The sequence below is a fragment of the Fukomys damarensis genome, unplaced genomic scaffold, assembly GCF_012274545.1.
Source record: "Fukomys damarensis isolate Sample0158 unplaced genomic scaffold, DMR_v1.0_HiC HiC_scaffold_11, whole genome shotgun sequence".
NCBI classification, from domain to species: domain Eukaryota; kingdom Metazoa; phylum Chordata; class Mammalia; order Rodentia; family Bathyergidae; genus Fukomys; species Fukomys damarensis.
In genome coordinates, this window is record NW_022900923.1 from 40,002,389 (window position 1) to 40,014,933 (window position 12,545).

At 55.2% G+C, this 12,545-nt stretch overlaps 1 protein-coding gene across 1 annotated transcript in view; it reads left to right on the forward strand.

The window, feature by feature from the left end:
• The first annotated feature begins 2,168 nt into the window (after positions 1–2,168).
• Positions 2,169–12,545, forward strand: part of Inava (innate immunity activator) — a 17,990-nt gene continuing 7,613 nt past the window's right edge. The window contains exons 1-5 of the mRNA XM_019210810.1: positions 2,169–3,795; positions 5,839–5,984; positions 6,509–6,633; positions 7,096–7,212; positions 8,019–8,244. Coding sequence (XP_019066355.1) covers positions 5,930–5,984; positions 6,509–6,633; positions 7,096–7,212; positions 8,019–8,244 — 523 coding nt within the window. The 5' untranslated portion in view covers positions 2,169–3,795; positions 5,839–5,929. The remainder of the gene's footprint in view (positions 3,796–5,838; positions 5,985–6,508; positions 6,634–7,095; positions 7,213–8,018; positions 8,245–12,545) is intronic.

Below are 12,545 nucleotides of genomic sequence, written 5' to 3' on the forward strand. Positions count from 1 at the left end.
TTCGGGGGCCGGTGCGGCAGAGCTCGGGGATCAAGCCCCCGAGCCCAAGGTCTGCATCCTCCGCGGACCGGGCCCTCCGGGGATGGGGGTCATTTTACAAGGGGGCGGGAATTCCGAGTTCCTACCCTACGTGCACGTTTCCAGCTCCTCAGCCTTTCTCCTCCGACTTTCCCCCTGCCTGTGGAGCTCCTGGCCAGGTTCCGGGAAGGCAGAGAGCAGACGAACAAAAGGAGCGAAGTCTCAGGCCGGCCTGGAAGTGGAGGGCGCGGTGGGGGAGGGGAGCGGGTGGACGGGACAAAGGGGCTTTTTATGGAGAGAGCCTAGAGGTCTGATTTCAGGGCGCATTCCAGGCCAGCCGGGATTCCCCTGCCCCAGCCCACCCCGCCTCGGCCCGGTGGAAGCGAACACCTTTCCCTGTGTGCCGGGAGTGGAGGGGAGAAAGAAAGCAGTCCGGGGATGATCTCCTACCCGTCTTGCCTGCAGGGTCTCGGGCTAATTCCCTTCCTTCCTTTCCAGTTAGCTCTAGTGGCTGAACGTTTACTTGTTCATTCATTAGACAGAACTGTAGGCCTGTCGGAGACTGAACTTTGCTGAGATAGTGTGAGGTGCCCGGTTTAAAGAAGTTTGGATAAACGTAAAAGAAGAAAATGAAGAAAACAAACAAACAAACAAAAACAAAAACGGAGAGAATGGTTGGCTGCAAAGGGCTGTGGAAAAGCTTTCCTATTCAGGACTCTTCCTTAGGAAAATGAAAACTCTAAAGAGGAGAGGGAGTTTTTTCTCTCCTTGGCGGAGGGTTCTTGTTCCCCAAGGCCACATTCCAATCACCCTCAGAGCTGAGGGAAGAAAGCTCACTTCCTCACCTGCCGCCGGCCTTGGCGATGGTGCTCTGGGATTTGGGGCTGCAGCGTCAGGTCCAGGGCGGCCAATAAAGTGCCCACTTCTCCTTGGGTATTTTGAGTTAGATGCCATGTAATCGGCTGGACCCACCGGACCTTCTCTGGGAATCTCTGGGAGGGTTGGTTTGCTAGCCACGTGCCAGACTTTTAGATTCTGCTAGTTTGGGACATGCTGGCTGTGAACTGGGGGCAGAGAAATGTCTGAGAATTCCTGAGGCCCAGGGCAAGTAGGTGGATTTCTCTCCTGTTATGGAGGAAAGGCTCCTGCTCAGCCCCCCTAGAAGCAGATACTGTGACACCGAGTTTTTGTAAAAACAAAAGGCGACCAACCAGCAAGGAGACCAGGAGCTGTAAGCTCAAATCTGCTGTAGTGATCCGTTGAGCTATTGGGTTGTAGAAAGGGAGAGGGTGACTTTGCTAGGTCTGGGGTGGCGGGGCTCTTCCCAGGCCATGGGCTTCTTTTTACGAGGAGTTGAGTCTGTGCTGGGTACTTGGAGCTTCGACATCGCGGACAAGGTGACCTGGCTTCTGCACATGTCCATTCTTGAAAAGCCAGTTAGTTCCAAGGTAGACAGATCATTAGCCAAAGGTTTGCAGGCTTTCCTCAGAGGATAATTCAAGTCAAGGAATTTGTGTCCAGCCAGACCTTAGCTGATTTCACTCCCGCCGTCCCGCCCGCACCTAGATAGTGGTTACCTGAGGGCTGAAGTTCTAAAAAGTGTCCATGCATGTGTGAATAGGATTCAGAGGGGGTTTGTAAGCTTAAATAGGAGAGTGGGGACTTGCATCTTTATTTTTTCACCACCATTTATTAGAAATTTAGCATCACTTTGAATTTTAAAGGCAGTAGGCCACCGGAGCATTGGTAGTACCTGTGACTGCCATTGATAGAATTCATTGTCATGTTATATAGCCGTTGTAGCAGCTATCTTGAATATTGTTCGCACTCATCACTTGTATGCTAATAAGGAAGCATATACGTTGCCATGTTTTTCTGCTTTTGGAACTATGTTGCAATATAATTGGTTCTCCCAGTGATTGATTTTTTTGGGGGGATACTGGGATTGAACTCAGGACCTTGCACTTGTGAGGCAGGCGGTGGAACCACTGAGCTAAATCCTCGGCCCTCCCAGTGATCTTTTTCATTTTATTTTATGTATGTGAGTTATGAGCTGGTTCTAGAAAATTCCACTCCTCTCCACTTGGGAGCTAAGAGCCGGGCAAGGCCAGGAATGGCTGTTTTTGCCCAGAATCAGCCCCTGTGTGGCAGATTCTGGATGAAAGTGTGGACCTGGGTGGGAGGGACTGCTGTACTATGGGGGACAGGGGAAGGGAAAGGTTGCAGGCTCTTGGGAGCCCCAGAGAGCTTCTGTCCCCCATGAGGGCCCCTCTGCCTCAGGCTGGGGAGAGCAGAAGGTGGTCAGCCTGGAGACCCTGGGCTAGCATTGTTTGGAAAGAGGGTGTGGACTGGAATGTGAAGGTGTGGGCGGAGTGGCCGCTGTGACAGCTCTGCTCCCCAGAAGGTGTTGATGAGAGCAGAGTTCGGGTGCAGCCCCCAGCCTGTAGCAAAATCCCAGTTGGCTGGGGACAGGCAGCTGACTACCTGAGCTCAGCTTCCACTGTGAAATGGGCTGGATTCCACAGTTTGCCACGTGCTTGAGGCTCTATAGGGTGGGCTGCCGAGGGGAACCGATTCCATTTTGGCCTCTGGTCCCTTGCACTGGGAAGTGGCTTTAAGGGCTGGAATCCCACAGGGACCCTTCTGCAGAGTGAGGGTCCAAACCGGGGCTCAGGTCCGCACCCCTGGGACCGTGCTGCTGGGAGGTGGGGTAAGTAGATGCATGGGATAAAAGGAGAACGCTCTGGGCTGGGGGTGCAGCTCAGCGGGCAGCGTTCATCCTCACTAAACAAGGAAAAGGGAGGAAAGAGAGGGAACCGGCCTGGTCCACCCACCCCTGGAGGACACGTACCCTCTGCAAACGCAATTCCAATCTGAGGGGCTTTTTGTTTATTTTAATTGGGTTGTCTTGTTTTGTACTGGAGGTTAAACCCAGAACCTTGGGTTTGCACTCTAACTTTGTACTACACCTCGAGCACCCTTTTCCTTCTCTTTTTGTTTTGAGAAGCAAGGCTGATCTCTCAGTTCCTGGGCTTGTGATCCTCCTGCCTCAGCCTCCTGAGTAGCCAGGCTACAAGTGTGCCCCTCCTACCCTCCAGTGTGAGGTTTTGAAATCCTTACTTGGGAGACACAGAAAACTCAGACCATGGTCTCCACTTCAGTGTGTGGGGAAGAGCAAAGACTCTGCATCGAGTGTGTAATTTCCCACCCATAACCCCATGCACAGTGGACGTCTTACCTGTTTGAGGGACTTGGCGGTCCTCGGTTTCTGGAAAGGGAAACTTGGAGCCAAGGAAGGCGGGGAGAGCCAGGCAGGAAAGGAGGGTACTGTGGCACCTCACAGCCGGGAAAGCTGCACTAGGGTCCCTTCAAGGAGTGCCCCAGGTTGCTGGCTGGGATTTCTCCCTGGAGAGCCCCCTTTCCCTGCTCCCTCTGGCCCCGGAAGTGCAGAGGCCCAGGAGCTGCCTGCCGGCAACAGTCAGCACTCAGGATTAGTTCAGGGAAGGGCTTGCTCACCTGCTCCTCCCCTCTGACTCAAGTCGGAACAAGCAACCTGGTTCCCCTGGCCCAGCAGCCTGGGAGGGACGGAGGAGGGACTGGAGGAGGGACAGCCAGAGGGGCAGCTGGCAGTGCGGAGCCAGAGCTGTAGCCTGTAGCCGGAGCCGAGAGAGAGCCAGAGCCGGTCACAGTGAGAGCGCAGGTAGCCAACCCGCAGCCCAGGAGGCCTACAGGCAACATGCAAGGCCCCTAGACTCCTGGACTAAAACTCTGAAACAGGTGAGGGTGGGGCGGGGCAGAGCTGGGCTTTGGGGCTTGGCGCAGGCTGGCCTGCCGGGGGAGGGATCTTGGCTGTGGCCACCTCCAGCTCCTGCCCAGCTCTGGTCTGGGGCTCAGGGAACAGGGGGCTGGTGGGCTCCATGGGGCCACCAGAGATGAGCTGGAGCAAAGAGGCCCAAGGCCTAACTTTGGGGGTTCATTTGAGGTGGGGAGGGTCCTGATGGCACGCCTAAGAGCAAGTGCCATGGTGTTGCCCCTCCTGTCTTCTGTTTCTGTTCTCTGCCTTTTCCTGGAGACTGTGCATTCTTCATGGTGTGCTGCTTCTTGAGGCTCAGTTCTGGGGCTGGCCCAGAGGGGAGGACCAGCGGGGATTCCAGGTTAGGGGAGTGTGGGGATGTTACTTGAGCTGCCTTTATCTAGAGCAATGCTTTAGACACCTGAGGCGCCCCCCACTTTCCGTGGGGGTTGATCCAGGTCTTCCGAAGTGGATTTGGGCAGCTTCCCCAGCTCTGCAGGACAGGTGCCTGAGGTCTGCTCCCTGACTGGGTCCTGACATTGGCCAAGAGGTCCTGGTTCACTCTTTGGAGCCCCCCCAACGCTTTGTGTGCCTTGAAATGTGGCACAGCCAGGCCAGGTGACTTTCCTTAGGTAACACAGTTGGTGGAACAACTGAGCCCTACTTAGAGCAGCAAGTTCTGGCATCAGATTGGGACCACTAGGAGTGTCAGGGCTTCCCCCTTGACCCTGGCAGGGAGGGACTGGTCCATCTGGGGAGGGGGAAGCTGCAGGACAGAGAGGGCATGCTAAGGGATCCCCCTAGTCCCCAGAGTTCCCACTCCATGGCCTGAGTTGTTCCAACTTTTCAAGGCAGCTCCTTAGTGGTTAATAATTAATTGGCAAATGTGACTAATTAATGGCTTTACCTCTGCTATTACCTCCTCCCTTTGTCCAAAGCTAAGAGGCTCAGGGTGCCAGCTGAGAGTCCGTCCTGCTCCCTAGCTCCTGCGAGACGCTCCCACCTTATGGGGAGGATGACAGCAAGGCCAGGCTTGGGGAAAGGAGTAAGGGTCTGGGACAGATGAACAGTGCAAAGCTAAGAACAATCACTCTGCATCCCGGGGTTCCTAGAATATATGTCCACTGTTTCTGTGGCATGTTTTATAAAGGCCTCCTTACAAACTTAAAACATGTTTTTCTACCGTGCACTCTTTGGATTTCCTTGGAAATAGAAATTGCAAAGTGCAAGGTACATATGTCTTCAGGGCCGTGGTTTTAATTGCTGCTGCCCATGGCACTCTGATAAGCTGGGCTGTTTACGCTGGTCTGTAAAAGCACCACTGCTCCTTCCCCTGGCAGAGGGACCACGCTCCTGGGGACAGGCTGACCGCATTCCCCTCTCCCTCTGTCTGCCTTGCTTGCGGCCAGCTTTCCCTAGGCCTACTCTTCTATCCTGTTAGCTGCTCATGGGGGTCTGTGAGAATCCCCACCCCCACTGCGGCCCTGGGCTCTGAGAAGGCAGCAGGATGAGCTCCAGACAGAAACTCGGAAGGACTTTTGGACTCTTGCTCAACAGCTGACTCAGTGAGGAGGTGGCTGGCCTCTCCTTGCAGGCCTCCACCTGGGCTCCACCCACCTCCCTACCCCTTTCCAGCCAGCGGCTGCCGGGCCCTGACCAGCTGGGACCCTGACCAGGGCTGGTGGCTCAAAGTAGTCTCAGGAGCCACTGTCTGGCATCAAGGGGCCACACCTGCCTAGAGGGTCTAGCCTGGAGCAGGGGGCCCTGGACTCTGGGGACCAGGACAGGCTATGGCCTGATGCCCGTGTCCAGCACTTCTCCAAGTGCTCCCAGCACGGGGGCAGTAGCGTATGACAGGATGAGGACAGCTGTGTCCAGGAAGACATCTTCCTCTTCGTCCTGGCTTCCTCACCTGTTCTGTCTTCCTGGTCCCCTCCTTTCATCTTTAAGCAAGTACTCCTCAGCTGTTTGGAACCAAAGGGGCTGGTGTAGAGCTTTCTGGTTATTGTTCTCCTTTCTCTTCAAAGCTGGGAGGACTCCAGGCTGCCTACACATCCTGGCCCAGGCTGGGACCGGGGCCGCCTCTCCCTCTGCTCCCCCCACTGCCCAAAATCCACCATGGAGAGTAAGGATGAGGTCAGCGACACCGACAGTGGCATCATCCTGCAGTCTGGTGAGTGGTCGGGGAAATCCACCACCCTGCCCACAGCCCCAGGCTCTGCAGCCAGAGCCCAAGGAGGGAGGGGGCAAGAGGCCTCTGCGGGGGGCCTCAAGAACACGAACTTTCCCTCTTTGGAGGATCTGGCTGGAGTTTGGTCCACTATGAACAGGGATCTGAGTGTTCAACTTTAGCTCCAGTGATTGCTAAAAAGTTGAAAATGCTTATCTGGCCATGTTAAGGTCCTGTGTCTCTGATTGAAACAAACTGGTGGGTCTAGGCTGCCCCAGTCTGGACAGAGAACCAGAGAGGCCAGCAGCGCTTCCCTGACCCCAGATCAGAGCTGTGACGTGGCCACTGCAGGACAGCCTGTAGCCTGGGGTTTGTGGCTCTGACACAGGCCACAGCAGCTAATGTGCAATTTGTGAGAGGTGTGGGGCTGTGCGTGTATGGTGTGTGCTCCCCTGAAGGTGGTCAGCACCTTCCCTAGGGTGTCCTGCTTCAGCATCCCTGAGCACAGGCCCCTCGCCCTCCCGCAGGCCCTGACAGCCCGGTCTCCCCGATGAAGGAGCTAACCCACGCTGTGCGCAAGCAGCAGCGGTCCCTGGAAGCACAGCTGGAGGCCTGCCTGGAGGAGCTGCGGAGACTCTGCCTTCGGGAGGCGGTGAGGCCTGGGCGGCCCTGCCCCGCACACCACACACACATGGAGCTTATTTTGGGAAATTAGGGCTGAGGGTGCTATCCCATCCTTCCAAGAAATTCTGGAAATCAGAGCTGGGCTGGGCCTGGAGTCCCTCTGGTGTAGCGTTTGGCTGGGTGCTGGGTGGCAGAAGGGCTGCAGGGTGGCTGCGGAGACTAAGTGCATCTGAGGGTTGGAGCTGGGATCCCTGTAGCCCTCTGGAGGAAGTAACCAGAAGACGTGAAGGAAACGGGAGGGAGGCAGAGTGTGCCCAGGAACGGGAACAAGAGAAGTGAGGGATGATGGGATGGCAGGGCACAAGTGGCCAGCTGTCCAGGTGCCTCTGGGGAAAGGAGGACCTGTGCAGTGCAAGGCCAGTGACGGCTACGAGCAGTCGGCCAGGTTGGGCAGGTGGAGAATCACTGGCTTGACTTGGCTTCCCTGCAGGAGCTGACAGGCATCTTGCCAGAAGAATATCCCCTCAAACCAGGAGAAAAGGCACCCAAGGTCCGCCGCAGGATTGGAGCAGCTTACAAGCTGGAGGAATGGGCCTTGCACAGAGAGGTGAGGCATTTCGGAGGCTACCACTGCCCCTCAGTGCCCAAAGCCGACCACCTCCTGAGGTGAGCCTCAGGAGTCTGATGGTCTTGCCATCCTGAGGGATGCTCCCTGTGGTTAGCCAGATGGCTAGGGGCGTGTGCCACCTCAGGTGCAAGGGGCAGGGCACTCAGAGGACATTGGGTCTGTCCCCCATGGACAGAGGATCAGTTAAGAGCTCCAGCCACCCACCTGGAGAGGCAGGTACTGTGTCCCTGGGCTGTCCTCTTTTTTTGTTTGTTTGTTTGTTTTTTGTTTTTTGAGACAGGGTCTCACTATGTAGTTGAGACTGACCTGGAACTCACTATGTAGCCCAGGCTGGTCTCGAACTCACAGCGATCCTCCTGCCTGCCTCAGCCTCCCCAGTGCTGGGATTACAGGCATGCGCCACCACGCCCGGCTGATTGGGCTGTCCTCTTTCTAAGCTCAGGAGAAAAGTGGCAGGGGCAGCTTGGCCTGCCCTTCCCTGTGGTGGGAGTGGTGGCAGGCTCCCAAGGACTGGCCTGCCCAACCCTCTGGGGTCAGAGGGAAAGTGTCCCGCTTGGGTTCCACCCAGCCCAGCTGGGCAGACAGGCCAGGGGGGTGCCCACGCCAGCTTCTCACCCTGACAAGTTGTCTCTTGGCCCCTCCTGCCACTCCACCCTCTGTTCCACATCCCTGGGCTGCTGTCTGTTTACCCTCCGTCCTCTCCGCAAAGGGCCAGGGCTCCAAGCCCTGGGCCACGGCCCCCTGGGAGCCTGCCTGTCCCGAAGCTCACTCCCTTCCCTCCTCAGGATCCCCTGAGCAGCCTGGAGAGCCAGCTGGCCCTGCAGCTGCAGATCACTGAGGCTGCGCGGCGGCTGTGCGCGGAGGAGAATCTCGGCAGGCAGACGCGCCGGCAGCGGAAGCTCGCAGCGCTGCAGGAGGAGAAGAAGCTGCGGGAGCTGCAACGCAGCCTGGGCGAGCGGCGGCGCAACAGCGAGCCCCCTCCTGCCACCACAGCCCACTCGCTGGGCCAAGGTGAGGCCACTGCCCTGCGCCGCGCACGACGCGTGTGGGGTGGTGGACAGCGTGGCCTTGTGCCACCACTCGCCGCGTTTGCGTTGTCAGCGCTGTCTGCGCTCCTGGCCCTGCGTTCAGGGCTCTACCAGCTGCTTCCTGGATCTACCTGACCCTCTGCAGCCCAGGAAAGGTTTCTTCATCCTGGGAGTTCCCACTCCTTAGAAAACATCCCACACTTCCCCACCCCCACCCCCAGCCCCACCGCGTGCTCTGCAAAGGCTTCAGAAGACATTCTAAACCAGGAGTGGAGGTGCCCAGCGGAAATCCTAATGCTCTGGGAGGCTGAGACAGGAGGATTGCAAGTTCTAGCCCAGCCAGGGAAACTTATGAAATTAGCAAGACTATTAGAAAGAGAGAGAGATTGGAAGTAGGTTGCAGGTGTAGATCCAGAGGAAGGCCCTGGGTTCAATCCCCGGTACTGGCGGGTGAGGGGTAGAAGACTTCCTAGACGGGAAGGCTAACCCTAAGATTAATCTAAGGATTTGTTCAGCCAAAGTACCCAGAGCCCACAGGGCGGCACCTTATCTGGGTCAGGGTACTGAGATGAACCTGAGGCTCTGAAATAATATACTTTCCCCAGCTGGAGTTCTGCTGTGCGTAGCTGGTCGAGAGTTGTGTTTCAGGGCCACAGTACTTGCTACTCACAGGATGTTTGGACTGGAGTCTGGCCCCTGCGATGCTGAGCCCCTTCAGTATCTACAAGCACCCTGGTCTAGAGGGGCTTCCACATCTGTTCTCTGCCTTGTGCCTGTGGTTCAGTCCCTGACCCTTGACCCCCTCCAGGTGGCTGTCGGGCACCTAGTGAGCTGTCAATGCCAGGAGCCCGGACATGATTTAAGAACGTCCAGTCTGGGCTAGCGTCCTGTCCGGGGCTTTGAACCCCAAGATGTGATTATTTTGTTTGTGCCGACCCACATTCAGCTTGTCAGGTCTCGACTTGCAGGCTTCCATTGCAGTCCCCACCCCCAGGCCTCTCTCATGGCTCCCAGGCCTCCCTGGCTGCGTCTGTGGGCAGAGAAGTAGGCAAGGGGGCAGTGGCCCTGGGCAGAGTGGGTCCCAGGCCTCGGGTTAGCAAGTGGCTGCAATCCCTGCACTTCAGCTTGGCTTTTTGCATGGTTGCTGTCCTTCCCTGGTGGGACACTTGGGTGGAAGCGTAATGGCCCTCCCTGGCCCCATTGCTCCCACCTGTGCCTTCTCATCTACGGCAGATGCCTCGCCAGACACTAGCCAGGTGTAGATGACAAAGGGCGCTTCTATGTGACAGGTGATCAGTAAACCCAGAAGAGCATTGGGCTGATCCAGGGCTGAGTGGCCAGACCTCTGTCTGGTTGAGTGGCTCTAGCCTGCCCTGGCTACAGGACAATGCTCCTGGCTTCCAAGCATCTTAGGGAGAAGACATTCTCCATTCCCTGTCCACTCCCTGCAGGCCCCTGGCATGAAAGGCAGCTCTGCCCGGGGCAGAGTCCCCCAGGGCCAACTTGCTCTGTGCCTTTCGGGAGCCGTCCGGAGGGTGAGATGTGCCCGGTCCCAGTTGGTTTCAGGCCCTCAGTCCCTCCAGGCTCGCACTGCTCAGCAGCCCCTGCCTATAGGCGCTGCAGTCGCTGGGAGCTTCTGTCCAGGCCTGGGCTGGCAGTGAAATGTCACTCTGCCACCGCCACTGTGACCCATGACGCTGCTCGTTGGGAGCGGAGAGCAGGCTAGGACATGCCTCAGGCTCTGGTTTAACCCTCTGGTAAGCAGGAGGCTGAGGTTCTGAAACCTTCTCAGGGTACTCCGCCCAGGACAAGTCGACTTGGGCAGGGGAAAGAGCTGGTGCAGCTGCTGCCTTGGCCTACTCCGGCATAGACCTTGCTCCCAAACTCAGCCCTGCTCTCCACATGGGCCCAGGTCCTGGGTTCTAATGTTTGGCCTTGGGAGCTCTGGAATAGGTGGGTCTGACAGGCGATTCCTCTTTTGTGGCTTTTCTGCCAGGCTGTGCTCACTTAGAAAGAAAGAAGTAGAAAGGGATTGATAATTAGTAGCTGAAAGGTGTTTTGATTTCAAGAGAGAAAAATAAGCAAATGAACCCAGAAACAAAATCTCAAACAAAAGCCCATCCCATGCCCTAGATCTCTCCACAAGGGCTATTCAATTTGGGAAAGTAATTATGCCAGGCGAGAGTAATTAGCCAGACTCTGCAGGTGGCAAGGAACAGTCAGGTGGTGAAGCAATTTACTGCAGGTGAACCTGATGAGAGCCACCCCCAGCGCGCGCCTCTGTGACAGAACAGGTGCTCAGTGTGTGTTTGCTGACAGTACCAGGTTTTAGCAACACCTCTCCATTAGCATTTCAGCAGTTGTTCTCCATCTGTGCTGTCCGGTATGGGAGCCACTGGCTTCAGGTGGCTACGGAGCATCTGAACTGTGCCTAATGTGACTGAGGAGCTGAACTTTAACCTTGATTTCATTTTTCCTCTTCAAGTTTTTTTTTTTGTACTGGGGATCGAACTTGGGACCTTGCGCTTGCGAGGCAGGCAGTGGAACCACTGAGCTAAATGCCCGGCCCTCATTTTAAGGAATATAGTCTCACCAGCTGGTGGCTACCATGTTGGACAGTATAGCTTTGGGAGTGCTGAGTTGGTAGGTATCATCTTCATAGTTACCTCTCCACCTGGGGCATGCTGGGTAGAGGCCAGGGCTGGGTGGGGACCCGGGGCCTGAGACAGTGACAGCCCTCAGGAGTCACCTGCATCAGACAGATCAGTGTGCTGTGCCAGTTCCTCCTCTGCAAAGGCTGTGTGTCTCTGGATTCTCTGTGTTGTACCTTCTGGCCGGCAAAACAGACCCTCCTGATCACATGAATGTTAGGGTGATGGGGAAGGAGTGGGGTACCTAGACACTGTGTTTTCACTGAGATGCACGTCTCGGACCTGGGCTGCACTGCCGGTCCACGAGTAACAGTTCCATCGTTTTTTTCAACTTGACATTTGCAAAAACTAAAAATCTTATTTTGGTAGTTTTTTTAAAGACTAGAGGCAGGGAACCAGAATTCAAGAAGAGGGTGTCATTTCCACTGAACCCCAAAGCAAAGGCTAGCTGGGGACCAGCAAAGCTAGGCCTGGCTGGCTGTTCTCATGTCTGGCCCAGCTCCCTGAGCCTTATTCCTACAGAGTGGAACTGCTCTGGGTAAAGTTTTTATTTTATTTTAGTTGCCAATCAAAGATTGGCAAATATTTCCAATTTGCCAAAAAGCCAGATAGTCAATGCGTTAGGCTTTGTGGATCGTGAGATCTCATCACAAGTCTGCCATTTTAGATGGACATTAAAGCAGCCAGACGTTAGGTAAATGAATCTGTAGCTGTATTCCAGTAAAATTTTATTTGTAAAAACAGCTGGTGAACTACATTCAGCCCATGGGCTGTAGTTTACCAACCCCTATTATAAAGGTTTCGAGATAGCTGGAACTGTTTACTTTTCTTAGAACTTTCTGACAATGACCTGTGCATTAGATACTGGCAAACAGCAGAGCCGATGAAGGGTGGGGTCAAGAGCCCAGACTCTGGTCAGGCTTTCTGAGTGTGAACTCTGACTCACCCACCCTCTGGGAGATTGACCCAAACAGCATTACTCCTGAGATGTGGCTTCCTCAGCTGTTACGTGGAGGGATAGCAACTACTTTACATGGTTATGAGAATTGCATGAAGCGGTGTGCAGCGAGTACAAAGAAAAGTATTGGCATTGTGAAAATACCAGCCGTGATTCCTTTTCCTCACTTCCGTTGTTGAACATTTAAAAATGCTTTGTGAGTTCCATTCGGGTACTATCAGGCTTGTTCTCAAGATCTTTCCTGGGAGGCAGCTGCTGCTGTTCCGTTCGGAAAGGCCATTTTCCTCCAGGTGACTCGCCTTGTCACCAGTTGAAGATTCCTCCCTAGGGCTGGCCAGCCAAATGTTCATTTAAATCGTCCTGACAGTCCCACTGCTGACTTCCACCTCTCTCTGTTCTTGTTGCTGGCAAGACAGTAGTTCCTAGGTTGAGTTCAGTTGTACATATGATGTTAGAAGGCTCCAGAAAAGATGGCAGCACTCATTTCATCCTAGGGGCCTCCCGAATGGCTCCTCCTTTCCCGTCTCTTGTCAAGAGGCCTTAGCTTATCTTGACAGATGGAGAAACTGAGGTCCAGAGCTCGGAAATGGTTTATTCAAAGGTGCATGGATAATGACAGAGCCAGGATTAAAACCAGGTTTCCTGTCTCCTAGTTCTTGATTTTTTTTTTTTTTT